This window comes from Penicillium oxalicum, chromosome II, assembly GCF_001723175.1.
Source record: "Penicillium oxalicum strain HP7-1 chromosome II, whole genome shotgun sequence".
NCBI lineage: Eukaryota > Fungi > Ascomycota > Eurotiomycetes > Eurotiales > Aspergillaceae > Penicillium > Penicillium oxalicum.
Window position 1 is genome coordinate 3,745,576 of NC_064651.1, and position 22,746 is coordinate 3,768,321.

Genomic DNA, 22,746 nt, shown 5'->3' on the forward strand with positions numbered 1-22,746 from the left:
TTGACGGCAGACCTTTGAGGATTGATTTCTTCCTTGCCCGTGGAAGAGGCCTTTCCAGCACCACGCGAAAAGTGAAGCAGCACTGTGAGCACGCAACACGCGTATTGAAAGGAACCGGACGTGCGGCAACTCTTGAAACGGTCTCGTCCTCGTCCAAGCATTACACTATTACATACAATTACCTTGATCTCTATCGAAGGACGAGCATTTTTTTTGGCAGCCTCTCGAGCCAATTCCGTTCACCGTTCGTACGAGATGGACTCGGTGGTTCCCGTGGTTCCCAACTCCCTCTGCTGTATCGGTGTATGGACATTACACCATGACGCAGTCCGGGTCTGGGCATCTTTCCCGGCGTGTATTTTTGTAATTTTTCCCTCTCCCACTCTCCACTTCGCCCTTCCATCCCTAACTGCCTTTGCTGCCATAAAAATTATACGGGAGGTACGCCAACTGTTTCTTTTATGTCGGAATTTCTTATCAGGAGTGTCTCCCTGGACCCCAATTTACCCCCGTCCTTCTCCATTCCTTCCTCCCCCGCCTAATTTCCCGTCTTCCTGTCCTGTGGCCACGCACCCCTCTGACCCCCTTTCCCCCTCTCTTCTTTCGGGCAGCCCACCGACAGCTCATGCCCAGCCCTCATTTGCCTGAACGTCTCCAGATTCTGGCCCATTCCTGTCGTGACATCCGGGGCCAGCTCTAGTGCGCCTCATTGCCAACCCCTCTGGTCATTCGTGCACTTCTTGTTTAGCCTTCCCTCTCGGGAAACCCGCTCTCGCTCATCCTGGCCCTCCTGCCCACCAAAACCCCCCCCGTGACTCCGAGCTCGCCTCAGGCCTCGAATCCACGTGACCACCAGACACCCGTCCCCAACCTCTGTCCTCCCCGTCTGACTGCTAATTGCGGGATCCGGCCTCTAGCTAATTTGTTCGCAATTCGGGAATTTGAATAATCCAGCCTTGTCGGTATGTATCATCCTCCGTGTATCCTTTTCCTCCTCCTCAAAAAGAGATCTGGCAAAATTTGGGGGTTGCAAGTATGTGTCGAAAAGCTACCGGGTCCGGCGTGAGGCCAGTGTTCGGAAGCGTGTCGCGACCAAGCGCGCCGTCTCTCCCCAGGGCCGGTCGACACGCGTTCACACCTTCCACTGAGAATCGGTCATCACTGGCCACATTGTCTCAGGCAGGATGGTTGTGCCCGACCGAAAGATCGTTTCTGATGGCGACGCGTCTTCTTCATCAGACCGTGCTAACAAGTGATTGTGTACTGCAGATGGTTTGAAAAAATCACACGACATGAACGATTGGCTAGCCGACGCCTCGAATATTCCTGGCCAGAATAATGGCGCATTTAATTCTGCAACCATAGACCCAGCAAATGCTTTCTTTCACGCCTCGTCCAACCCTCCGGATCCAAACCAATACCAGCGCATGTTTAATGGCGTGCCGCGCAACGCTTCTCCCGTTTTCCACAACTCCAATCAGGTGATCCCATCCAAGCGAACCCGGCCTGAGGATGGAATGCCCATGTCACCCAGGCCTGGCCCCGGTACGGGCATGACTGGGTCCCGATCGCAAACTCCCCATCAAGTACCTTTTCCCGGATACCAAGGTCCACCGAATGGAGCTCAATTTCCGCAGCATCCCACAGCCTATCAGCACTTGCAACAAGGCGCCTCGCCTAGTGTGACGCAGTCGCCCATCTTGCAAGACTTTGACCAACAGAGTGCACGCATGGGGACAGCTTCCCCGAGCCCCTACTCTCCGGCCGGGCCACATGTAGGGAGTGGCCCTCAGATGTCGCCATCTCAGTCAGATGTGAGTCGCGTCAATACGCCGCAAAATGGCCAATTTATGTCCGGGCAATCTTTCCCCCAGTCGATGAACCCCCAGTTCCAGCAAGGGCCTGGCATGACTCCCGCGGCACAGCAATCTCAAATGCAATCGCAACAGTTCAGTGGGATGTCGCACGTACCTCAGAATTATCAACAAGCAATTGCGCAACAGCAACAACGGCTACGCCAAATGCAGATGCAAACTCAACAAATGAATCCAAATTCCAATCCTCAGATGGGCAGTCGGCCTCCCGTTCCAAGTGGCATGAATCCAATGGCGAACCCACAGCAGATGGCTGCAATTCGTCAGATGCAGCAGCAACAACAACAGCAGCAGCAGCAACAACAAAATATGGGCAAACCCAATAACCCGGAAATGTTTATTCGGACATTACAGAAATTCATGATGACACGAAACCTCCCATTCGACCAGAATCCTATCATCAGTGGTCGTCCGATTAACCTCATGCAATTGTACGGAACTGTGATGAAAATGGGCGGGTCGAAGAAAGTAACTGCCATGAATTTGTGGCCAATGGTCGCGCAGCAACTTCAATTCCCGCAAGCACAGTTCCCGATGGCTGCACAAGAGGTTCGGGAATACCATCAAAGAAATCTTGCTCCCTATGAGCAGGCATACTTTCAATCCCAATCCAAACAGTATGCCGAGATGCAGCAACAGCAGCAGCAGCAGCAACAGCAGCAACAGCAACAACAACAACAGCAGCAGCAGCAGCAGCAGCCCGCCGCCGCCACAACAGTCACAAAATCAGCAACCTCACCCTCACCCTCAGCAGCAACAACATCAACAACAACAACAACAACACCCCCATGCCCTGCAACATCATAGTGGAATTCAACGTCAACCCAGCGACCCCTCGATAATGCAGTTCCAGTCCCCCCAACCTAAGCCCGGACCGAGCTTCGACCCATCTCACCCGTCGATTGCGAATACCCCTCAAACAAGCACTCCCGTCTCTGCGACTGCTCAAGGGACTCCAATCAATGGTTTTGCTACCCCGACTCAGCTAAGAGGTCAAAGCAAGCCACCCCAAGCGGGGCATCGGCTGAGCGTGTCACGGCATTCACAGCCGCCAGGTCCCGCACCTGATGCACCGAGCCAATTCGCTGCACCTTCCCCGTCTCAGCAGAGAAAAGCCTCGGCGACACCTGGGCCACAGCCAGTACAGCCACCGGAACCCACGCCAGAACAAGTCTACAAGCGGCCGATTGAAGATCCCTTCAAACCTATGATCATCACCGAGCAGCGGCTTCATGGGCCGATTCAAGTCGAAGAAATGTTCCACATGGGTGAGGAAATATCAGCACTTCGGCCAACAGTACCAAGCTTCGCGGAGTTGGGCATCATAGACATCCACGCCTTGACCATGAGTTTGAAGTCTGGAATCCACGCTGAAACTCGACTGGCCCTTGATACTCTCATCACAATTTCCAGTCAGCCAAGCATCCAGATATCACTGGAAAGCACAGAGGACTTGGTCGAGAGCTTGGTAGATTGTGCCGATGAGCAAGCCGAGTTCTTGGCAGAGCACGTTGAAGAAATCAGCGAACAGATATCGCTGCGGTCTTACGAAGATGTCACCCGGGGCTGTCAATATGAACACGCTGCGCTTGCGGATGTTTTCGAATTTGGGAGCCTTGACTATGAATTGAATTGCGCCATAGATCGTCTGATCTGTATCACCACCATTCTTCGAAACCTGTCATTCAGTGAATCCAACTTCGAGTCCCTCGGGGTGCCTGCTGTGACGCAGTGTCTCGCAAACATTTTCAGAAATATCGGCACCCGCGATCGATACCTGCGCACGGATCAAAACCTCTTGGATTTCATGAAGGATGCTGTGATCTTCATGAGCAACTTGGCCCATGTCATGCAAATACCAGGGAAGGAAGAAGCTTTGAGCCTTTTGCATTTCTTGCTGGCATTTTTGCCTTCCCCCGGGCCCACGGAGGTGAAGCCCGGACAACTTCTGTTTACGACCTTTAATCCATCTATTCATCGCTACACCCCCGCTGCAGTAGACGGGCTCGCCAAATTGCTAGCACGAGATGATCCCAATCGGGTCTTCTTCGGCTCGATCTTTTCGGGCGATGGCTTGGCGGCCCCGCAGCCCGAGCTGCTTACTCGGGCGTTTGGCCTTGCAATTTGCGCCGTTCCAGATCGGAGACCTCTAGCAGTGGCCGACGCTCGCCTTGTTTTTCTGATGCAAGGCCTGTTAGCAGCCGATGTCTTGACAACCTTTGCAGATGGGGTCCTCGCCAAGCAATGGCTTGGGTCCGTCGATGGATTTGCTGCTCATCTGCTGCGTGTGTCGTGCCTGCTGTGTACCGAGCGTCTTTCAACCATCAATCCGCGTCAAAATCGGCAAGCTGAAACGGAAGCCTTTGCATACAGCTCCATCATCCATCGTGGTCTCGGTATTCTGCGGCGACTCGCGGAGAAGTCCAAACAAGTCGATAGCTCCGCCCAGCTTCGACTTCCTTCGGGCATCCTCCCCAGTAAAGAAAGCTTACTTGGCGCGTTGCTTCTCGCGAACATGGATCCGACCATCATTCGCCAGCTCCTTACATATGCCAACCTCGCAGAGTAGAGAGAAAACCGAAAAGCCCCATCAGTCCACGTCTTCCTTTCTTACAGCGTGCCTCGCCTGTCTTGCAACGTTGTCATGTTTGAAGCGATTGATCTGCTAAGCGTGGTGAGGCGATTGAAGGCTGGTTTCTTCAGGCGCGCAATTCTCGAAATGATGAAGCACTTGCCACACGCATGCAGCACAGCAATATTTGAAGTTCTATCATGTCATTTTTATTCCTCTATTTTCATGTCGGCAGACTCGGTCACCGCTGCCGGCTACTTCTTTACGATGGGCTTGGTCTGCCTCCACCTACGCCTTTGTCATCGGCTGGACGGAGTTTTCTTGAAATATTTCTTTTCCTCCTTCGCTGGCGCCAACGGGTCACCAAGAGGGTTTTCTTTTTTTTTGTTTCTCTTTTCTTTGCGCCCCCAGCTTACGGCTTTGAGCATCCTAGCTTGATTGTGAAATAGCGTTGTTGTGTGTTCAATTTTTATGTACAATGCTCAATATACCCTCTACTGAGTGGCAGAGATTCTCCCTACCTTGATCTGTAATGAATATCTTGGGATTCTTGGTAAGGGTCCCAAGCGTGTATGACTAGGCACGGTGTAATGACATGGCAATCCAGTCCAAAAAGTGATATCTAATGCCGACCTCGACACCTGCCCGTCCACCCATCGATGTCACGTTCCTGTTCCAGATAGCTCCCTCTGAGCTTTAAGCCTACAAGTGCCAGGCTGGGCTGATTTCCAGATGCGAGCCACCTCACTGAACAGACTCTTGGCTAGTAAGCCAGTTGGGATGGGCACGCGCAGGGGACTTTATTGGCTTTGTCATTGAATATCATCTCTCGATGTTTTCCCTTCTTCATTTTCCTCTTGGATCCTTCTAGACATCAGCGGTATGTTGTACAGTCAGTCCTTTCGGGTTCTTTTCAGGCTACTGTTGGACGAGCCATGCATGAATTTCCCACCTTTTCGCACTACAGCAAGGTAGATTCGGCTGTGACCACGCCAACACAGAATTCGACATTGCCTGATCATGCATCGGCCGCAAACTATACAAATTGCGCTTGCAGGCAGATGCCACAGGCGGCTAATTCTTGGCCATGAGCAAAAAAGAGTAAGATCATATTCCCCACGCATCGCTTGATCTATGCGTTGGAATTGTTATCCCTATGCTGAAGCCACACTGGTCAATCAGGAGGTGGTCCCCATGAACCCGCCTTGGTTGGTGATGTGAGGCTTTTGTTCCATTATAGGGCACTAGCTGTTTGACTTGGGAGTGACAAGACTACTATGATGCATTCAACCTGGCCCAAGGTTCTAATTTTTGGGCACACTAGCTTTTGGTTAGTTAGGAGAGAGAAGTCCGCAGATAATAGGCATTGTGATCTTGTTTGGGCACCCGCTTACTCTGCGCCGACTGTATCAAACGATTATCAGAAATTTTTAAACTAGACATCATTCGATGGAGGAGTGACTGATCCTTTGAAGCGAAGCATGATCCCTAAAGCTCCACTGATATGACGGACTGCGAAGGACAGGCTTCGAGACGTGATAGGTAAGGTCATTCAAATAATAAATAATGCAATTTTGAGCTTACACTTAGTTTGGGCGTAAATGGCGACGATGGTGCCGCTTACTGAGTTGCAGAGCGCCAACAGAAGTTGCTCCCCGAAAAGGGACCTCAATCAATTATCGGACGCCTATTTTCTCCTGGCCCGCCAATGTGAAGTTACGTTTCTGTTGAGCTGATTCAGGCTGCAGACTGAGTGGAGCTATTCTCCTCCAAGCCCACTTCTTTTATCAGCCCTACATTTTCCGAATGAGGTTTTGGCAGCTTTGTGATGATCATATTTAACGAGCTAGGTATCTCGTCATGGGCTTCCACTTTCTCATTTCTCTCTTATCCCTCTTCGAAGAGATGATGATAGTTTTGACAGAAAATGGATGCAATTCTCCGTTCTGGAAGCGAGTCTGCTGGGCGGATCAAATTCAGCATTGAAGCCAAACGAAAGGTCGTCGAGGAGATCTCTGGGACAGATTCATCTTTCTGCTCAGTCATTGACCAAGTGGCTGACAGACATGCCATGCAACGACTCGATTTGAATCATCATGCGAATATAGAATGCCGTCTTCGACGCCGGAGCGTCATACCGCTGAGGCGACCCACGGCTTGTGTTGTTCCGCTCCCTGTTCGTGGCATCAGGGACACAAGTAATGCGATTGTGACCCTTCCACAGGCTCGAGTTCTCAAGACTCTTGTCTGTCAGGTGGCCAGAGCCAGCCGCTCTTCTATAATCGAAACAACTTCGGTCCACTCTCGCATGGCTCCGATTCCGAGGTCTCCACAAGCGAGCATTTTCTGTTGCGCGTCATCAGTGGGACAGTCGGCTTAAGACAGGATTGTTAGATCAGATGAAATCTTTGCACATCACATACATCAATCGGCCTGAAGACCTCAAACCAGCCACCGCCAATCCTCTGTCCATTTGCATCGAATTGGACGCCCCAATCTTGCTCCAAAACCCGAATGTGTTGCGTGGTGATCGGGTGCACCCACATGGCGACATTCATGGCGGGAAATACCACGATCCGCTTGTCCATACCTTCAATTTGACCAGTCGTATCCCATGCGCGAATCGTATCCGTGAGCAAATTATCAGACATTCCATTGACGATCTTGGCCAATGTATTGGCACTGAGCGGCGCAATGACCAAGATATGTGCCCATTTGCGCAAATTGATATGTAAGATCCCTGTACCGCGAACCCACGACTCTCTCAACTCATCTTGGTCGCGGTAAACCCCATCGACATTAGGGAGCGCAGCAAGGGATTCGATGGTGGGCTGCTCTTGAGTCTGCCCATTCAGAAAGTTTGCCGCCGAGTTGGTCAAAATGACTCTGATGGATAGATTTGGATATTTGACCAGCGCTTTGATGATATGACCAAGTTTGATGGTTGCAACGGAGCCGCTTCTACAATTCAGATTGGTCTATGTATCAGTACGACCTGACATGAGCACAATCGCAAAACACAATCTTGGAACCTTACGCAGCCAAGAGAAGGTGCTTCTTGCCGTCGTCCATCGCGGCAGCAACGACCTCTGCAGGGTTGGTAGAAATTACTTGAGACATGGCAGCGACTCGAGCGAGACTTGTCGACTCGAGACCCGGGTATCCTGAGAATTCAGAGAGGCCGCAATCTGACAAATCGGCCTTGACGTAACCCGATGTTTTATGGAGATGTCGTTGTCGCGCGGGAGATACCCGTGGGCACGGGCCATTAATGCGTGATCGATGGAAAGTCTCCGATTGTTTACTTGGACGGGAACCGGACTTTTGCACCGCAGACACAGTAGCCGACACCGAGCACTGCAACGTTTATTACCTGCAAGTATATATTCAAGGATACTAGGATCATATCCAGCATAATGATAATCATACCGCCTACTCCATAGAAGTCAAGTCGGTGTTCATCTCTTGCTTAGATCTCTATCCTTATTCAGGGCCTTCTCGTCCAACCAAGTCTCACCGATGAGTCTCCGGGACCATGAGGAGGCATCAATTGGTCCGCATGTATCTACGCACTACATTACTAGGTATCGGCGACATTGAAAAGGCCGTGCTTGTTTCATTCCTCATTCTATATTTGTTTAATTTTTACGTTTCGACTGGGACGAAAAAAAGAGGGGGAGTTCTGTTTGCTATAGTTTATGCAAACATGGGATGAGATCAATCATGCTGTGACTGTCCAGCTCGAGAATGACTGGCAATGACTATCGACTCCGGTACTAACGATTCCTATAATGCGCAAGTCAGTGAACGGAAAGTGGTAGACTGTGCTCGGTTGTCCAGACTATGGCTGTTCCATACCTGCCAGTATTGAAGTTGATGAGACAGTTCCACCTGGCTCATGTGTCTTTTCACATTCTCACTACGGAGAACGACGACTTCTTTAGGGCTGGTTAAGAAGAGCTAATTGACAAGATCCTTCAAGATCGTGAGAAATTGGCTCTTCTCCTCCTCGATGGGTCGGCCAACCTTTACTCTATCCTGTCTCTGTGAAAAGTCTAGAGCAAATCTACGGCAGAGAAGCCAAGCGGAAGCAACTCCGTAATGGTTGGGAAAAAGAGATAAGCCTGACAGGGAATCGAATTTGAAGTGGCCTGGAATACAAGCCCATGGAAGATGAACACAAGCGCCAGAAGCAGATCAAAACACCCGCAGATAAATCGAGAATCAAGTCCCCCAAACCGGGATTAATAATACACATCAACGGAGTAAGGAGTCGAGAGAGTTAAGGGAAAAAGAAAACAGGATAATCATCCGTATATCCGTGTGCGGCCTTTCGCGGCCGGTGCGCAGCTCCCACTCTTGCTAGTCCTCCATGCTTTTCGTTTCCATCTTTCGCAAGCCCTTCTTGCGCGACTTTAGGGACCCGTGAGGATTCGGATGAGCTAGACGCCTCAAGTCTTTTGCATCAAATGGCGAATCAACGTCGGATGTCCGAAGGGACAGAACGGTTCTTAAAAATTCCGTTCCTGAAGAAATTTGACAATCTCGGGTTTGCGCCAGCCCTGTGAAGGAAAGTAAAAATCAATACGACGTTCATCGAATTACTGTCAGACTTGGCAATTTGCCGAGAAAATTGTAAACCTACCTTGACGATTATGTGACCAGTAAGTCTGTTGATGGAGACATCGGGGCTCCGAGTGTCAATGCCGAGACTAATGGCCAAGTCATTCCGGAACGCATCCAAGTCACCCTCGGTTTTCTGAATCTTGGTGAGCTGCTTCGTGCCGCCAGCTTTTGTGACGAGGTAGACAGGTAACTGGTTAGAGCCGGTCCGTCGAACGAAGTAAGGAAGATTCGTAAGTGACAAAGTTGAATTTAACGGCTTGCCACTCTTGGGCAATGGTGCGGATTGTGAGACAGGCTGCTCCTTAAGTGCTTGCGCTTCGCGACGTAGTTGAGTAAGGAAGCTGCGGCTTTGCTGGGTAGGGAGAGGGAATCGAGAAGAGGATGAGCGACATGAGGAGCGAAGTTGAGAGACTACGAGATTGATTGCAAGCAAGTTAGAATAAATTAATTTTGTCACCCACTCTCAAGACCACTGGGAAGAGTGGCCCAGCTTCCTTCGGACACCGGCAATGCAACAGATTGTTCACTCCACCGATCATTACCAGGACGATCAGAGCTTGGCGGCTCGCGCAAAGGATGTTGCGTGAGGATAAACAGAGAGAAACTTACAGGAAGACAATGGTGAGAATCGGCTACATGTTTGTACGGAAGCCACGGATTGAGCCAAGCGGATATTGGCAGTCTGTGTGCACACAGAGGAGGCGACCGAGGCCGACTGTCGGAAAGACGCCATCGAGGGTCTTAATCGTGGTCGACAAGAGAACCAGTCTGCACAACCTAGGGATATGGAAAGGTTGACAAGCACCTCGGGGTCAAGACAGTGAGCTCATTACAGCCGTCGACGGCACGAATGATGAAGCAGGTTCTTTTCGCGGCGATTTTCTGCCACCGCCCCCGCAACTCAACTCGATACCAAAAATGGTTTAGCGCCCACACACCCTCCCGCACACAAATTCCAAGTGCAAAGTGCATCGTGCCTTGTCTTTGGTCTTTGAACAACTCATACCAGTCATTCAGTATGGCAGACAACGCCCCTCCCTCCGCTGAGAAGCTCAGCGGCACCCAGCCAACCGATGTCACCCCCGAGCATGACCTCTTGCCTCGCCTGATCCCGTATCTCGACCGCCACTTGGTTTTCCCACTGCTCGAATTCAGCGCCGGCACCGATGAGGAGGACAAAGAAATCACTCGCGCCAAGTATGAGCTGCTCAAGCACACCAACATGACCGACTATGTGGCCAACTTGTGGAAGGAGATCAACGATTCCGACGAGGTTCCCGATGAGTTCGTGAAGAAGCGTGAGGAGGTTCTGGCCAAGCTGGAGCACTACCAGGTCGAGAGCGAAAAGATCACCGAGCTTTTGCAAGACGAGGAGGTCGTTGGTAACCTGCGCAGCGACAAGGCCGCTAACCTGCGGTTCCTTGAGGAGCAGCATGGTGTGACCACCGAGATGGTCAACAGCCTTTACGACTACGGTCGGTTCCAGTACAGCTGCGGCAGTTACGGTAATGCCGCCGAGTTGCTCTACCAATTCCGTGTCCTGTCGACCGATAACGACAAGGTCGCCGCGGCTACCTGGGGTAAACTCGCGTCCGAGATTCTCACCACGAACTGGGAGGGCGCGATGGAGGAGGTCCAGAAAGCCAAGGACTCGATCGAGACCCGTCTTTTCAACAACCCTCTGGCCCAGCTCACCAACCGCTCTTGGCTGATTCACTGGTCACTCTTCCCCTTCTTCAACCACGACCCCGCCCGCGATGTTTTGACCGATCTTTTCTTCTCCCCCGCCTACATCAACACCATCCAGACCAGCTGCCCCTGGATCCTCCGCTATCTGGCCGCTGCCGTGATCACCAACCGCAGCCGCCCCCACAAGCACCACGGCGCTTACCAGAAGCAACTCAAGGACCTGATCCGTGTTGTTCGCCAAGAGAACTACGAGTACACCGACCCCATCACCGACTTCATCAAGGCTCTGTATGTCGACTTCGATTTCGAGGAGGCGCAGCGCAAGCTCGGCGAGGCCGAGGAGGTTCTGCGCAGCGACTTCTTCCTTGTCTCTGCCGCCGACGCCTTCGTCGAGGCCGCTCGTCACCTCATCTCGGAGAGCTATTGCAAGATTCACCAGCGTATTGATATCAAGTGAGTCCTATTCTCAACGCACGAGCGAGGGCGTCGACAAGTCAGCGTGCTAATCATCTTATCAGGGATCTGTCCACTCGTCTGGGTCTGAACCAGGACGAGGGTGAGAAGTGGATCGTTAACCTGATTCGCGACACCCGGGTCGACGCCAAGATTGACTACAAGGAGGGCACCGTCATCATGAACCACCCTCCCCAATCGGTGTACCAGCAGGTCATTGAGAGGACAAAGGGTGCCTTCTTCCGGACACAAGTCTTGAGGTAAGTTTGCATGTGGTTCAATGTGCTCCCATCCTATATCTCTTGTCCTCTGCTCCTTGAGGAAGATCTTGCTGACTCGTGTTTCCCCACTAGCTCCGCCGTTGCTAAATGAAATACCCGTTCATGAGCTGATGCCCCCCACACCCCCCCGAACTTTCCTCTTACCTTTGTTTCTCCCTTTATCGACTCCTTTCTCTTTTACTCTGCCCACCCATTTTAATGATCCTCCCATGTATGTCACAACACGGCTCTGTGTGAGAGATGGGGAACTCTGTGCAGAAGTGGCATCCGGCTGGCGTTCATAGGTGGTAAACCTTTCTTGAATTTCTTTTTCCCCGTGTGCAAATCTCGAAGTCCTCCGTCTCTCTATCACCTCTATTTCCCCCCTCATTCACGGCTTCTTGGTATCGTTTGGATATTTTTCTTTCTTCTTTCATTGTTCCTTCTAGGGATTTTCCGAGAGGTTTTCTGGACCCCGGTGGTTTTTGCAGAGAAAAAGGAGACGAATGGGATGTCTGCTTGCCCTCCCGGTATGAAGAAGATGGTATTCCTTGGAGCGCACTCAAAAAAGAAACAAGTCCGACTGGGTGTTTTGTGGCCTCCTGAATTTGCTGCGGGATGAAGAAGGAAGTCACATAGATGATCCTTGAGGAACCGGCTGAAATCCACCGGATCAATGCAGTTATGAATGGTCTATAGAGATGAGTGAAAATTTGATGTCTGAAATGCTTCGGTTTGAACTGGAGCCGTCTCTCGAATGCCCATTGTCGTACTCGAGGTCTGATGCACGGAATTCAATAAAACGTCCCATCGCTGGGGTGTGATAGGCACGACACACGGAGGAGTGATTCAGAAACATAGACTCTCAAAAGAAAAACACCCTCCAGATTCAGGTAATCGATCAAGCATTGCACAGGTAACAAGACACCGGGGGGGGTATCGCTCAAACTCAAGAAAGATCCAGTCCAGCCGACGCCGTCAAGAGCGCTCCCCATCACGATCCAGATCCAGAATCCACCAGTCAGAAATGCTGCCCAGCGGCGTGCATTTCAAAGTTTGCTCCCTTGCCGACTTGAAATCGAATCTCCAGAGCGTTTATGGTTTTTAGCACTCGACATGTGGCATGAGGGTATTTGCTTGCCAGATATTGTCGCTGAAACCCTGGAACTGAGACACGACAACTGCATCAACAATGGCTCGAGAACGGGAGAAGTCCTGGGTCCGAGATCCTAGGAAAGAGATACCGCAAGTCCTTGGTTTTTCCCCGTCATGATCTCTAGGGCAGCGACTGGTCTTTTCCTTATCAGTAGGAATGGGAACCAAGACTTGGATTGAATGAATGCAGGAACTAGAAGCAAAGTACGTCACCGACGAGGCCGGGCTGAAGGACTGGGAAACGAATCCACGCGAGGGGACAGAAGCAAGCCGGGAGAAGGAAAAACGAAGAGGATTCCATGAAAGTTTCAACTGGATATCGAATCAATGACTGCTCCGGGATGTTTGTTCCATGGGCCGCCTACGAGTCCTGGATAGATCCACTGGGATAAGTTCGTTGATATATGGCTCCGATGATCGTCGGGATGATCCATCTCCAGTGGAAGAAGTGATGGGAGTAGTCGAGGAGCTGGAGCACTGCGTGGTCATGCGAAGGGCCTCCTGTTTCTCATATTCTCGGGACATGGCAGCCAAGTCGTCGATTTGGTCCTGTATTTGTAATGAACCTGGTGGTTAGAAAAACACAAGTAGATCTCGGGCTTTGCAGTTGGAGGGTGTTTTTTGTGTGAGGTTTTTGCATTTGGTGTGGTTTATGGTCAATAAGTGATAAAAGGTCGGAGCAAGAAACGGACCCGAGTAAGAGGCATGCCTGTGATGAGATAACCTTCACGGCCCTAATGTTGGCAAAAAGAAAAGGAAAAATGTGAGAGATGATTAGATCGGATGCATGCAATTCAGGCTGCTGACAAAAGATCAATAGTAAGTCGCATCCTACTCACCTGATAACTGTATGGCCTTGCGGAGGCGGATGGACCCAGAAAGTAGTGGATGTGTCCGAGGACGATGTGTCGGGAGAGGCCGTATCCCGGAAGCCAGTATTGTTGTTCTTGAGCCATTGAACGTGGACAGGCGGCGTGGTTCTTGTTGGGGAAGAAAAAGAGAAAAAGAAAAGAAAAAGAACACGCAGTGTATAACCTTAATCACAGTGACACACGATCTTCACTGGAAGTGATTGGTACGAAGTTCAGTCTGTGGACAATGCTTGCCAGCGAGCACCGCCAGAGTCGTGAGATAAGATGCTCAACACCGTACTTTCTCAGTGCATGATTCTTCTTTGGATTTTCGGGCAAGCATGAGTGAGACTTGTCTCGAGGATCGCGTCTGGATGAGGGTATAAATACTGTTGGGCCAGGCCTTAGCTGGGGGAGGGGAGAGGCCTCCGCAATATGCGGTCAAGAAAGAGCCATGTCGGACGAGGATTGATGAGCTGGAAGGAATGAACGGACACAAGCGCCATTTCCTGCATTGAGCCCTACGGATGGATGGATGGGGTTGTGTAACTATCTCTGTCCATCGAGTGCGGTTCAGGTGGAAAAGGAATAATGGACAAGTAATTTGATTATTTCCTACTACAGTCTCTAGAGTCTCTAGTGCTCTCTCGCCTTGGTGTCACTCGACCACCAGCATCACAAGCACGCACAAAGTCCACGCCATTGGGTTTTGCTTCAAATGATCTTCTTCTATCTCAAATTGAAAGCTAGTCACGGTGAATCAGAACCTTCGTGAACCGCCCTGAGAGTTCGATTGAGCACTGCTAAGCTTTGAACTGACAAAGTACTTCCGATACCAACCACCTTCACTCGCGAGTCTAGAATTCCCGAGGAAGCAGTGTTGAAATATCGACTGCTGTTGCGTCATCGTGGGTCTTGAGATGCTCAAGGCAGCGAGAGGAGTATGAATAATACCCTGGCTTCCCACAACAGAAAGTGTCGCTCCCAGATGTGGGATCTTCACGTCTTTCCTGAGATCGCCTGCGTGCAAGAAATGAGCTCGACGCGGAGCTCATCAGGACTCAAAGCCAATGGCGGGTACACGCCTCACTTCGAAGAGGTGATGACACCCAACCCTTCTTTCCAAAAAAAAAAAGCGCTGTTACAGACCTACAGAGAAAATTCAAGAGATTGAAAATGGATTTATCATTCCCTGATGAAATGGTAGAAGAAGAATTGAAATTCCCCATGTCGACCAGACCAAACCAGACCAGATCCAAGGCCAATTATGTCCTGGGCAAACTCACGACTGAGCGAGGAGACAGACCGACCCGGGACGATGTCGGGAAAAACGTGCTGGAAGGTATGAACGCCGCGGTTGGAAGTTGGTCTGGCGCGAAAGGGCTTAGTGTCGTGAACATTCGACACGCCATGGATTCTCATTTCAAACCCGGTCCATAGCGGGCGGCTGATGGTCAAAGTGAGGCTTGTGCGGACGACTTAAAATCCTCGAATCAGTACGTGTCTGGTCGTCAACATGGCCAACGCATCTGCAAGTTCGCGCCATGGCGCTGGCAAGCCATGGAAAACTCGGTGTTGACGAATTGAGGATGAGATCCACTGGGGGCATCAATCATCGATCGCATAATCTGATGCTCTTGTGGCCTGGTTCGTGACGTGTCCAATGCCATTTGTGCATTTTGCACATCAAGTGCATTCTAATGAGCTTGGAATTTTTTTTGTAAGATGGAGTCTGGGTCGCGCCTATGGAGGATTAAGCTAACATGTACGGGTGGCATGTCATAATTGAGTGAAGAAACCGATGTACAGTTAGTAGTATACCAATATGCATGTCAATGGCTTTGAACCGCCGTGGAAGTTCTTGGGGAAATTCCACCCCGAAGAAAAGAAATACATGAATTGGAATGCAGTGACCAAATTTCTGTGGTGGATTTGAGTTTCCTTCACTTCATGGTAAATTGAAGACAGCGCGTACCGTGCCTCGCTCTCCTACCAGAAACAGGATCGACTCATCGAGTTGTCTTGACTGAGTCTGACCGAGAGAGAGAGAGAAAGCCTGCGAGTGCGAGTCTGCCTTCCGTCGATCTGGCGGTTCGCTCACCGCATCTCATTCTCCACCGCGTGCCAAATTGGGCATCTCACCTGGTGCAATGCAAGTCAACGAGGTCGAGGTTGATGCCGAGTGTCGTGGCACTCGGTCGTGAGACTACCTGTCAACAGGGTTCCCACGTTTTAAGAGGGAAAAAAATAAGTTGCAGCAACATTCATGCACTCCGTCGCATTGGGAAGTCGAGGGACTTGGCCGTGGATAAGACCGCTATCCGTACGCTTACTGGAAGGGCAATTGGTTGAACACTGGACACGTTGCGAGTGAACACCCAAAAAGCATGCGTCTTGTTCTCCGAGGAATGAGAAAAGATGGACTATGTAATTGGCTTTTCCCTTTGTTTCCTCGGATCCTGGGCCGAGCATGTATGGAGAACAGGTGCAGTGGCTAGGGCAGTACAGACTGTGCTCCATGCATGCTACATACTGGTGGATGGCTAGACGCCCTTTACGAGTTCACAATGTTACAAATTACTGGAACAGGCCAGCTTGTGATCTGTTCGCAGATCTCAATTCCCACCTCTCCTCTCTGGTCTTCAGTCTCCACAGGCTCTTCTCCTCCCCAAGTCTCGACGAGATCCACTCCTGTCATCTCACCGGGTTGATTGGGTTGTCATGGATAGACAGAACCCTGGGTCAGATCTTGGCAAGCAGTTTGGACTATGAAGACTCACAATAGATTGTCAGGTTCCAATCTCTTGCGAGAACGACCACGACTGAAAAAGCAGTGATAGACTTGCCGAGAGATTCTACAATCCAAGGCGACTCACCTTTCTCCCATAGTTGTCCTCCTTCATTGATGGTCCATGGCTGACAAGTCCCGCCGTGGGCCCACGAAGTATTGGAGATCGGAGTCGAAATGTCAACTCCGTCGGGGTACCGGCCAATAGTGGAAAATCGACAACATCCCCCGTCGACGACAGATCGGCCGATGAAACGCGACGGCGCCGTGCGACAGCCGCAAATCAGGCAGTCGTGCTCGTCTCACATGATCTGCGTGCGATTCAAATGGACGGAGAGCGTGCTGGAAGAATCCTCTTGACCCCGTTCATCGCTCACCCCCATCAGCCCGATTCAGGTACCTTGATCAATATCGCTGGACCTGCATCTGCATCATGATGCTCGATCTCCTGACAGCCACTGCCTCGGATCTGCAAGACCTGCTCGCCTCGCAGCAGTTGCGGAGTGTCGACCTCGTAGAAAAGTATCGCGCCCAGATCGACACGTACGATGGGTATCTTCACGCGGTGATCCAGCAGGCGCCCCGGGACTTGGTCCTGTCCAGAGCAATGGCTTTGGACAAGGAGCGTCAGGAAGGAACATTGCGCGGGCCGCTTCATGGTATCCCGATTCTTGTCAAGGTGTGTGTGCTCGGAACAAGATGCGCATCTACAGTCTGAATATATGATCACCTTCTCACACCTATGGATGAGTGCGCGTGAATGACAGGACAATATCGCAACGCATCCCAGCCTTGGCATGGACACCACCGCAGGCAGTCTTGCTCTGAAGGGCTCGAAACCACGCCAAAATGCGACCGTTGTCCAACAGGTTCGAAGCAAACCCTTCCAAGTTGCCAAGGCTTACAGCATCTAATTAAAACGTATTAGTTGTTGGACGCAGGAGCTATCATTATTGGCAAAGCAAACCTTTCGGTAAGATTGTGCTTAGTGTACGAGTGGAATTTTTCTTTTCTCTAAGAACACTGTCAGCTGACAATCTAATGTAGGAACTCAGCTACTACAAGTCAGTACCCGCAAATCTCTCATCAAGATCTCAGTGATAGAACCAGTCACTGACCTGCTGCGGTTGCGTTTTTGGGGGGCCTCTAGAGGCACAGGATTAGCTTGCGGCTGGTCTCCAGTGGGGGGTCAGACTCAATCTGCCTACGTTCGTGGGGGGTTTCGACTCGACAATGACTCCTTTGTGGGCCACAGCGTGAGTTTGCAGCAGATGGACCACATCAACCCCATATTCCAAGAGCTCTCTTCTCATGAATCATCCAGAACACATCCGGGTCATCCTCGGGGTCTGCCGTCTCAGTTGCCGCGGGATATGCCCCCTTCTCTTTGGGCAGCGAAACCGAGGGATCTCTCATCTCACCCTCCAACCGCGCGGCTCTGTACACCTTGAAACCGACCATGTCGATCGTGCCCCAGGCCGGAGTCATACCCGTCGCAAAGCTATTCGATTCAGTTGGTCCGATGACCAAGAGCGCTCGGGATGTTGCCTTGCTGATGGATGTGCTGGTCAATCCAGAGCTGACCCAAATCCCCGAGGGCGGCTATGTTACTGCTGCCACGGGGAAATGGAATGGGATTCGTATCGGGACCGTGGATCCGGATGTTTGGGGCTACGAGGCAGAAGCTCGCAGACCGCAGCCCGGAGCTGAGGAACAAATGGTACGTGAAGAAGACGTCGTGCGTCAGATGATCAGTCTCGATTGTCACTAACTGTTCCATTAGTTGGAAGAAACCCGCTCGGCGTATACGAAACTCCAGGAACTGGCCGACAGTTATCAACACCATGTCCCTCTGATCACAGAGGAAGCGTTCGAGATCGATGGCAAGAACGCCATCATGACACTTTTGAGTAGGCTTCCCTTCCAGCAGGCTGGCTTTTCTAGGCCGATGCGATACTTAATTTCCGTGATTCTGACTCGCAAAACCACAGGCCATTTCATCCGTCCGGAATTTGCAGAGTACATGTCCACTGTCACTGACAGTCCCATCTCCACCATGGAGGACCTGATCGAGTTCAACAAGGCACATGCAGAGGTAGAACTGCCCGCCGGTATGAAAATTTCCCAAATCCAAGCCCCTGTCTTTCTCAACAGAACTCTCAACCCCGATTGACGCATTGCCGTTGATTTGCTTTAGAAAACCCAAAGCAGGATTTGCTGGAAGAATCCGTCTCGATGAACCTCAGCGAGGCTGAAGTAGAAGCCGCCATCCAACACGTCCGTGACGTGGGTCGAACTCGGGGGATTGACAAGATCTTTAAAGAATTCAATGTCAATGTGATTGTAGGTCCCGCGGAGAGCGGGCTGACAGGATTCGCTTCAGCGACTGGTACGCCATCTTGACCCCCTACTCTCTCCATCTGTCCTCCTCGTTCCCACCATTTTCTTCCCTCTTTTCTCCCCTTGTGCAGTGCACTCAATCGCATACATACTGACACGACTTGATCTCAATAGGATATCCCATTGCGACCCTTCCACTCGGATATCTCGACTTCAATGGACGTCCCCACGGGCTGGCAGCCATCGCGGGTCCTCACCAAGATGCTCTCCTCATCCAGCTCCAAAGCGCATGGGAAGCGTCCACTGCGCCGCGCAAACCCCCGGTACTTCAGCCAGAGTGGGCTCATTATCAGTCATGAGCAGCGGATCCGGACAACTGGGGGGGGCTCAGGAGCAGACACCCCAATCAACCTCTGTGGCTTTGCGGCGTCTCCCTTTTTCTTTTCTTTTTGATCAGGCACGTCCTTGGACCGAGAGAGTATAGACTACATTTGGGATGTTGTGCATAGATGTACATTGATTGAATGAATATGGGAAATGTAGAATCTGGAGTCCTTAGTCGTTGCGTCTTGTTCCTCACTATCTAGTTGACCATGTGGGAATTTCACACTGCTACCTGGGTTGACTTTCCAGGACGGTATATGGAGCGGCGAGAGCTGAGATGCTGCCGAATTTTGACGAGGTTCTGGCCTTGACAAAAACGAGCGTGTCTGAGTGTCATGGTAGTATACACTCACATCCCATGTAACTCTTACGTGCAGAAAAGAGGAAGAGGAAGAGAGAGAGAGAGAGAGAGAGAGAGAAGAATAGGTAATAGACCACCCGGTACCGATTCGATTCATGCGCTACGATAGGTTTGGCTCCATGATCATGTTGCTCTAGTCGCTTCGTAATTTCATTCGAGGTTTTCCAATAGCTATACATTTTTCACACCGTGTTCCAGCGCGGCGAGCCTACTGCGGAGGCACGTATGGGTGTACCAGCATATCGCTGAATCTGAAGGGAGTGACGGCAAAAAAAAGGTGGTTAGCATGTGTTATCAAATGCAATCTCCCTGCAACCCCGAGGAAGAGGGAGGACTGGTTACTCACTTCTCAAGCTTTTCCTTCCCACGAACCTCTTCCGTCAGAAGAGGCATGCGCACCACATTAAAGTCCTCGTACAGCTCTTCGATCTGTTCCAGATACTTCTTCTGCATCTTTCGGCGCGCATTACATTGGTCGCAGTTGCTCCCGTCCTTGGGGAACAGCAGCTGGTTCACAACGATGGAGTGGGTATCAATGCCGTAGCTGGTGAGTTCCTGAATCATGCGCTCCGTCTCGTACAGCGACAGGAACTCGGCAATGCAGACACAGACAAAGGTGGTCATATCTGGGTCCTTGAATTGGGAGTTGACTTCACTGATGGTCTCGCGGAGTGACTCCATCTTCTGCAGGAGCTCGTCCATGTTCTGGCCGCCAGGCAGACCACCGCGGGCACCCAGGATGGAGTTCAACATCGGGCCGAATTGGGAGGACAGCTGGGAGAGCTTGGCCAGAGCCTTCTCGAGGACGGTGGGGAACTGCAAGAAGCGCAGCGTGTGGCCGGTCGGGGCGGTATCGAACACAATGGTTTCGTAGGAGAGCGATTTCACCTGCTTCAGGACTTCGGCAAAGGACATAGCTTCGTCTACACCAGGAATCTATCGAACCCGACAAGGCAAGAAGAGCAAATTGCAAATGTCAGTGGTGTTTTTCTTTCAGTAGTACGTATGCGCATTCAACGGCAGTGATAACCGTTGGGACACGGGGGAGAGAAAGAGGGCAGGTGTTCCTCACACTAAAAGCCAAGTCTTGCATCATATTGCCCATGCCCAACCCTGCCAGAGGATCCTCCCCCTGACCATCTCCATTGGCCAGGAGATCCTGAATACTGCCGTTGGGGTCGATCTCCATGGCACTCAAGTTGGTGTACCCATCGACCAGGCGGGCCTCCTTTCCAAACTTTTGGCCAAAGGCGTCACTCAGGTTGTGGGCTGGATCTGTCGAGATGAGCAGCACGGATTTGCGGACTTTGGCCAGCTGAATGGCGAGTGAACACGACGTGGTGGTCTTGCCGACACCACCTTTTCCGCCGACAAAGATCCAGCGAAGAGTCTTTTGGTTGAGGATCGACTGGAGGGTAGGCTCCATGTCGAGATCATCGCTGTGGACGACTGCGGAAGACATGGTGAATGGGGTCGGCTGAGTTCCAGGTGAGGAAGAGTCGAGTCGAGGAGGATGAAGAGGGTAAAAGGAGGCAAGAGAGAGCGTTCAGTCGTTCCCGTTGTCGGTGGTCGGTGCTATCGCGGGGATTAGAGACAGTCGCCTGGCCCCGCCGTGCGATCGAACGTTCGGGAAGGGAAGTATGATGGGTTCTAATTGAAGCTTTGAGAAAGGTATGTTTGTGGGAAGCTCATTCTCTTTGGAGGTCTTTGAAAGATGGTCATTGGAGGGGGATAACAAGAAAAGAAAAGAAAAAAGCCAGCAAACGATCAATATGCATTCATGTTGTTCTCTTTTTCTGTGGTGGTTGACATCATGGCCTGCAGCTTATCGCCGGTTGGCGTGCTACACAGTCCTGACATTTGTTGGCAATTAGTGTCAACAGTTGCCTGAACTTGGGATAGCAATACTTAAATTCCATATCTTCTTGCCCATAGATATGTCTGCAGGTTGTCTCATCTTGAAATGGTCCAGTATCCTCGGTTTTTGACCTCGGCGGACGCTTCACTATCGCTACGCCCGTTTCTCAAACGCTGTACCCGCACGTCCCGCCGTGGCCTCCTCCGCCGCGCTGTCGGTGCTCGCCGACGGGCTTCGACGGGCCACCGACGACTCGATAGTCGATGACTTGACGGTGGTTCTTTTTTATTGTCAATCCGTTTGTGCATCTCAATCCTCTCCTCCTTCGATAGATTGTCTCTCCCTCAGCTGCCAGACAATTGGTCTCTTTTCTGGAAATCTCCTTCATCCACATCCTTTTCCCCCCCCCCTCCCCCTCGATATACTTCCGAGGTCGACTTCCAATTCATGGACGCTCGTGATCCCACCACAGGTCGCATCTCCAATCGTCTCGCCCTTGTCCAGCACCAGCTCGCTCCCTCCACCAACCAATCTGCCTCAACTCCTAATCCACAATCATCCAACATGTCGCGCGATCCCATTACTTGTCACTGCCTGAACACTCTATCGGGCACCCCAGCCGCCAATCTGCCAGTCACCTTGACTCTGCTCTCAGCGACCCCCTCGTCCTCGCCCGGCTCCAGTTCCAGCCCGGAAGTCACTTTCCACGCTACGACCAACGCCGACGGGCGTGTTGCACAGTGGACGCCCAGCAAATCCACGGCCAGCATCGCGACATCGGTCGCGGAGGTGCTTAATGCACTCCCGGCGGCTGACTCCAAGACCAACTGGGCAGTGCGCTTCGAGGTGGGACCGTGGTATGAGGCACAGGGGGTGGAGAGCTTCTGGCCAGAGGTTGAAGTGAAGTTTACCGTCAAGGGACGAGGCCGAGAGGGTGAAGAGGGTTGGCGCCATTACCATGTGCCGGTGCTTTTGGGACCTTGGAACTATTCGACCTACCGTGGCTCTTAGATTGAAAGGGGACAGTGATATTCTCGCGTTGTATTCTGGGTGCGATTGACAGTGTTGGGAAATGTATACTGTCGTGGCTGTGCAGTGCTAGGATACGTGGATCCTACGTAGAACCTACAGTAGAAGACGATGGTCGATTAAATGTTGATTTGCTCTACGGCGGATGATGCTGATCATGGAGCTCTGTCAATCTATATTCATAATTCAATTTCTGGTAGTCTTTTTCATCAAATCTGGCAAGATGGCCGAGTTGGTCTATGGCGCACGGTTCAGGTTCACCTGGTCCAAACTTCCGTGTCTCGAAAGGGGCGTGGGTTCGAATCCCACTCTTGTCATATTTCTTTTGCTTTTTTGCTCTTCTTGTCTTGACCTGGATGTCTTGAATCTAGCGGATGCTTTTTGTCAAAGTTGGTCGAATTGGGCAGAGACGACCCTTGTCCCTGCGTGGACGGACAGTTCGGATTATATTGTTTGGTTCCCTGACTATCTCATGGTTAGTAGGCTTGAGGTGCCCGCCCGCTCGG

General features: G+C 51.4%; 7 protein-coding genes and 1 non-coding gene across 8 annotated transcripts; 6 read left to right on the plus strand and 2 right to left on the minus strand.

Annotated features, from left to right (window-relative positions):
• Positions 1-1,292: 1,292 nt before the first annotated feature.
• Positions 1,293-2,681, plus strand: POX_b03163 (uncharacterized protein; the record flags this gene model as incomplete). The annotated part of the gene is made up of 1 exon (XM_050112066.1): positions 1,293-2,681. One exon carries the CDS (start codon positions 1,293-1,295, stop codon positions 2,679-2,681), a length of 1,389 nt encoding a protein of 462 aa, XP_049972412.1.
• Positions 2,682-2,715: 34 nt separating this feature from the next.
• POX_b03164 (uncharacterized protein) lies at positions 2,716-4,443 on the plus strand (the record flags this gene model as incomplete). Its single annotated transcript, XM_050112067.1, has 1 exon — positions 2,716-4,443. One exon carries the CDS (start codon positions 2,716-2,718, stop codon positions 4,441-4,443), a length of 1,728 nt encoding a protein of 575 aa, XP_049972413.1.
• A 2,253-nt stretch (positions 4,444-6,696) lies between these two features.
• Positions 6,697-9,805, minus strand: POX_b03165 (Phosphopantothenoylcysteine decarboxylase; the record flags this gene model as incomplete). The annotated part of the gene is made up of 5 exons (XM_050112068.1): positions 6,697-6,792; positions 6,870-7,407; positions 7,484-7,803; positions 9,092-9,483; positions 9,682-9,805. 5 exons carry the CDS (start codon positions 9,803-9,805, stop codon positions 6,697-6,699), a joined length of 1,470 nt encoding a protein of 489 aa, XP_049972414.1.
• A 285-nt stretch (positions 9,806-10,090) lies between these two features.
• Positions 10,091-11,586, plus strand: POX_b03167 (Eukaryotic translation initiation factor 3 subunit E; the record flags this gene model as incomplete). Its single annotated transcript, XM_050112069.1, has 3 exons — positions 10,091-11,214; positions 11,280-11,474; positions 11,568-11,586. The coding sequence occupies 3 exons, from the start codon at positions 10,091-10,093 to the stop codon at positions 11,584-11,586; spliced, it is 1,338 nt and encodes a 445-aa protein (XP_049972415.1).
• A 5,115-nt stretch (positions 11,587-16,701) lies between these two features.
• POX_b03168 (uncharacterized protein) lies at positions 16,702-18,967 on the plus strand (the record flags this gene model as incomplete). The annotated part of the gene is made up of 9 exons (XM_050112070.1): positions 16,702-16,947; positions 17,036-17,137; positions 17,197-17,241; positions 17,316-17,332; positions 17,419-17,524; positions 17,593-17,988; positions 18,052-18,379; positions 18,466-18,657; positions 18,783-18,967. 9 exons carry the CDS (start codon positions 16,702-16,704, stop codon positions 18,965-18,967), a joined length of 1,617 nt encoding a protein of 538 aa, XP_049972416.1.
• A 728-nt stretch (positions 18,968-19,695) lies between these two features.
• On the minus strand, positions 19,696-20,815 carry POX_b03169 (ATPase get3; the record flags this gene model as incomplete). The annotated part of the gene is made up of 2 exons (XM_050112071.1): positions 19,696-20,289; positions 20,426-20,815. The coding sequence occupies 2 exons, from the start codon at positions 20,813-20,815 to the stop codon at positions 19,696-19,698; spliced, it is 984 nt and encodes a 327-aa protein (XP_049972417.1).
• Positions 20,816-21,658: 843 nt separating this feature from the next.
• Positions 21,659-22,222, plus strand: POX_b03170 (uncharacterized protein; the record flags this gene model as incomplete). Its single annotated transcript, XM_050112072.1, has 1 exon — positions 21,659-22,222. The coding sequence occupies one exon, from the start codon at positions 21,659-21,661 to the stop codon at positions 22,220-22,222; it is 564 nt and encodes a 187-aa protein (XP_049972418.1).
• A 235-nt stretch (positions 22,223-22,457) lies between these two features.
• On the plus strand, positions 22,458-22,557 carry POX_tR046. Its single transcript has one exon. It is a non-coding gene; the product is annotated as a tRNA-Leu (tRNA).
• The last annotated feature ends 189 nt before the right edge of the window (positions 22,558-22,746 follow it).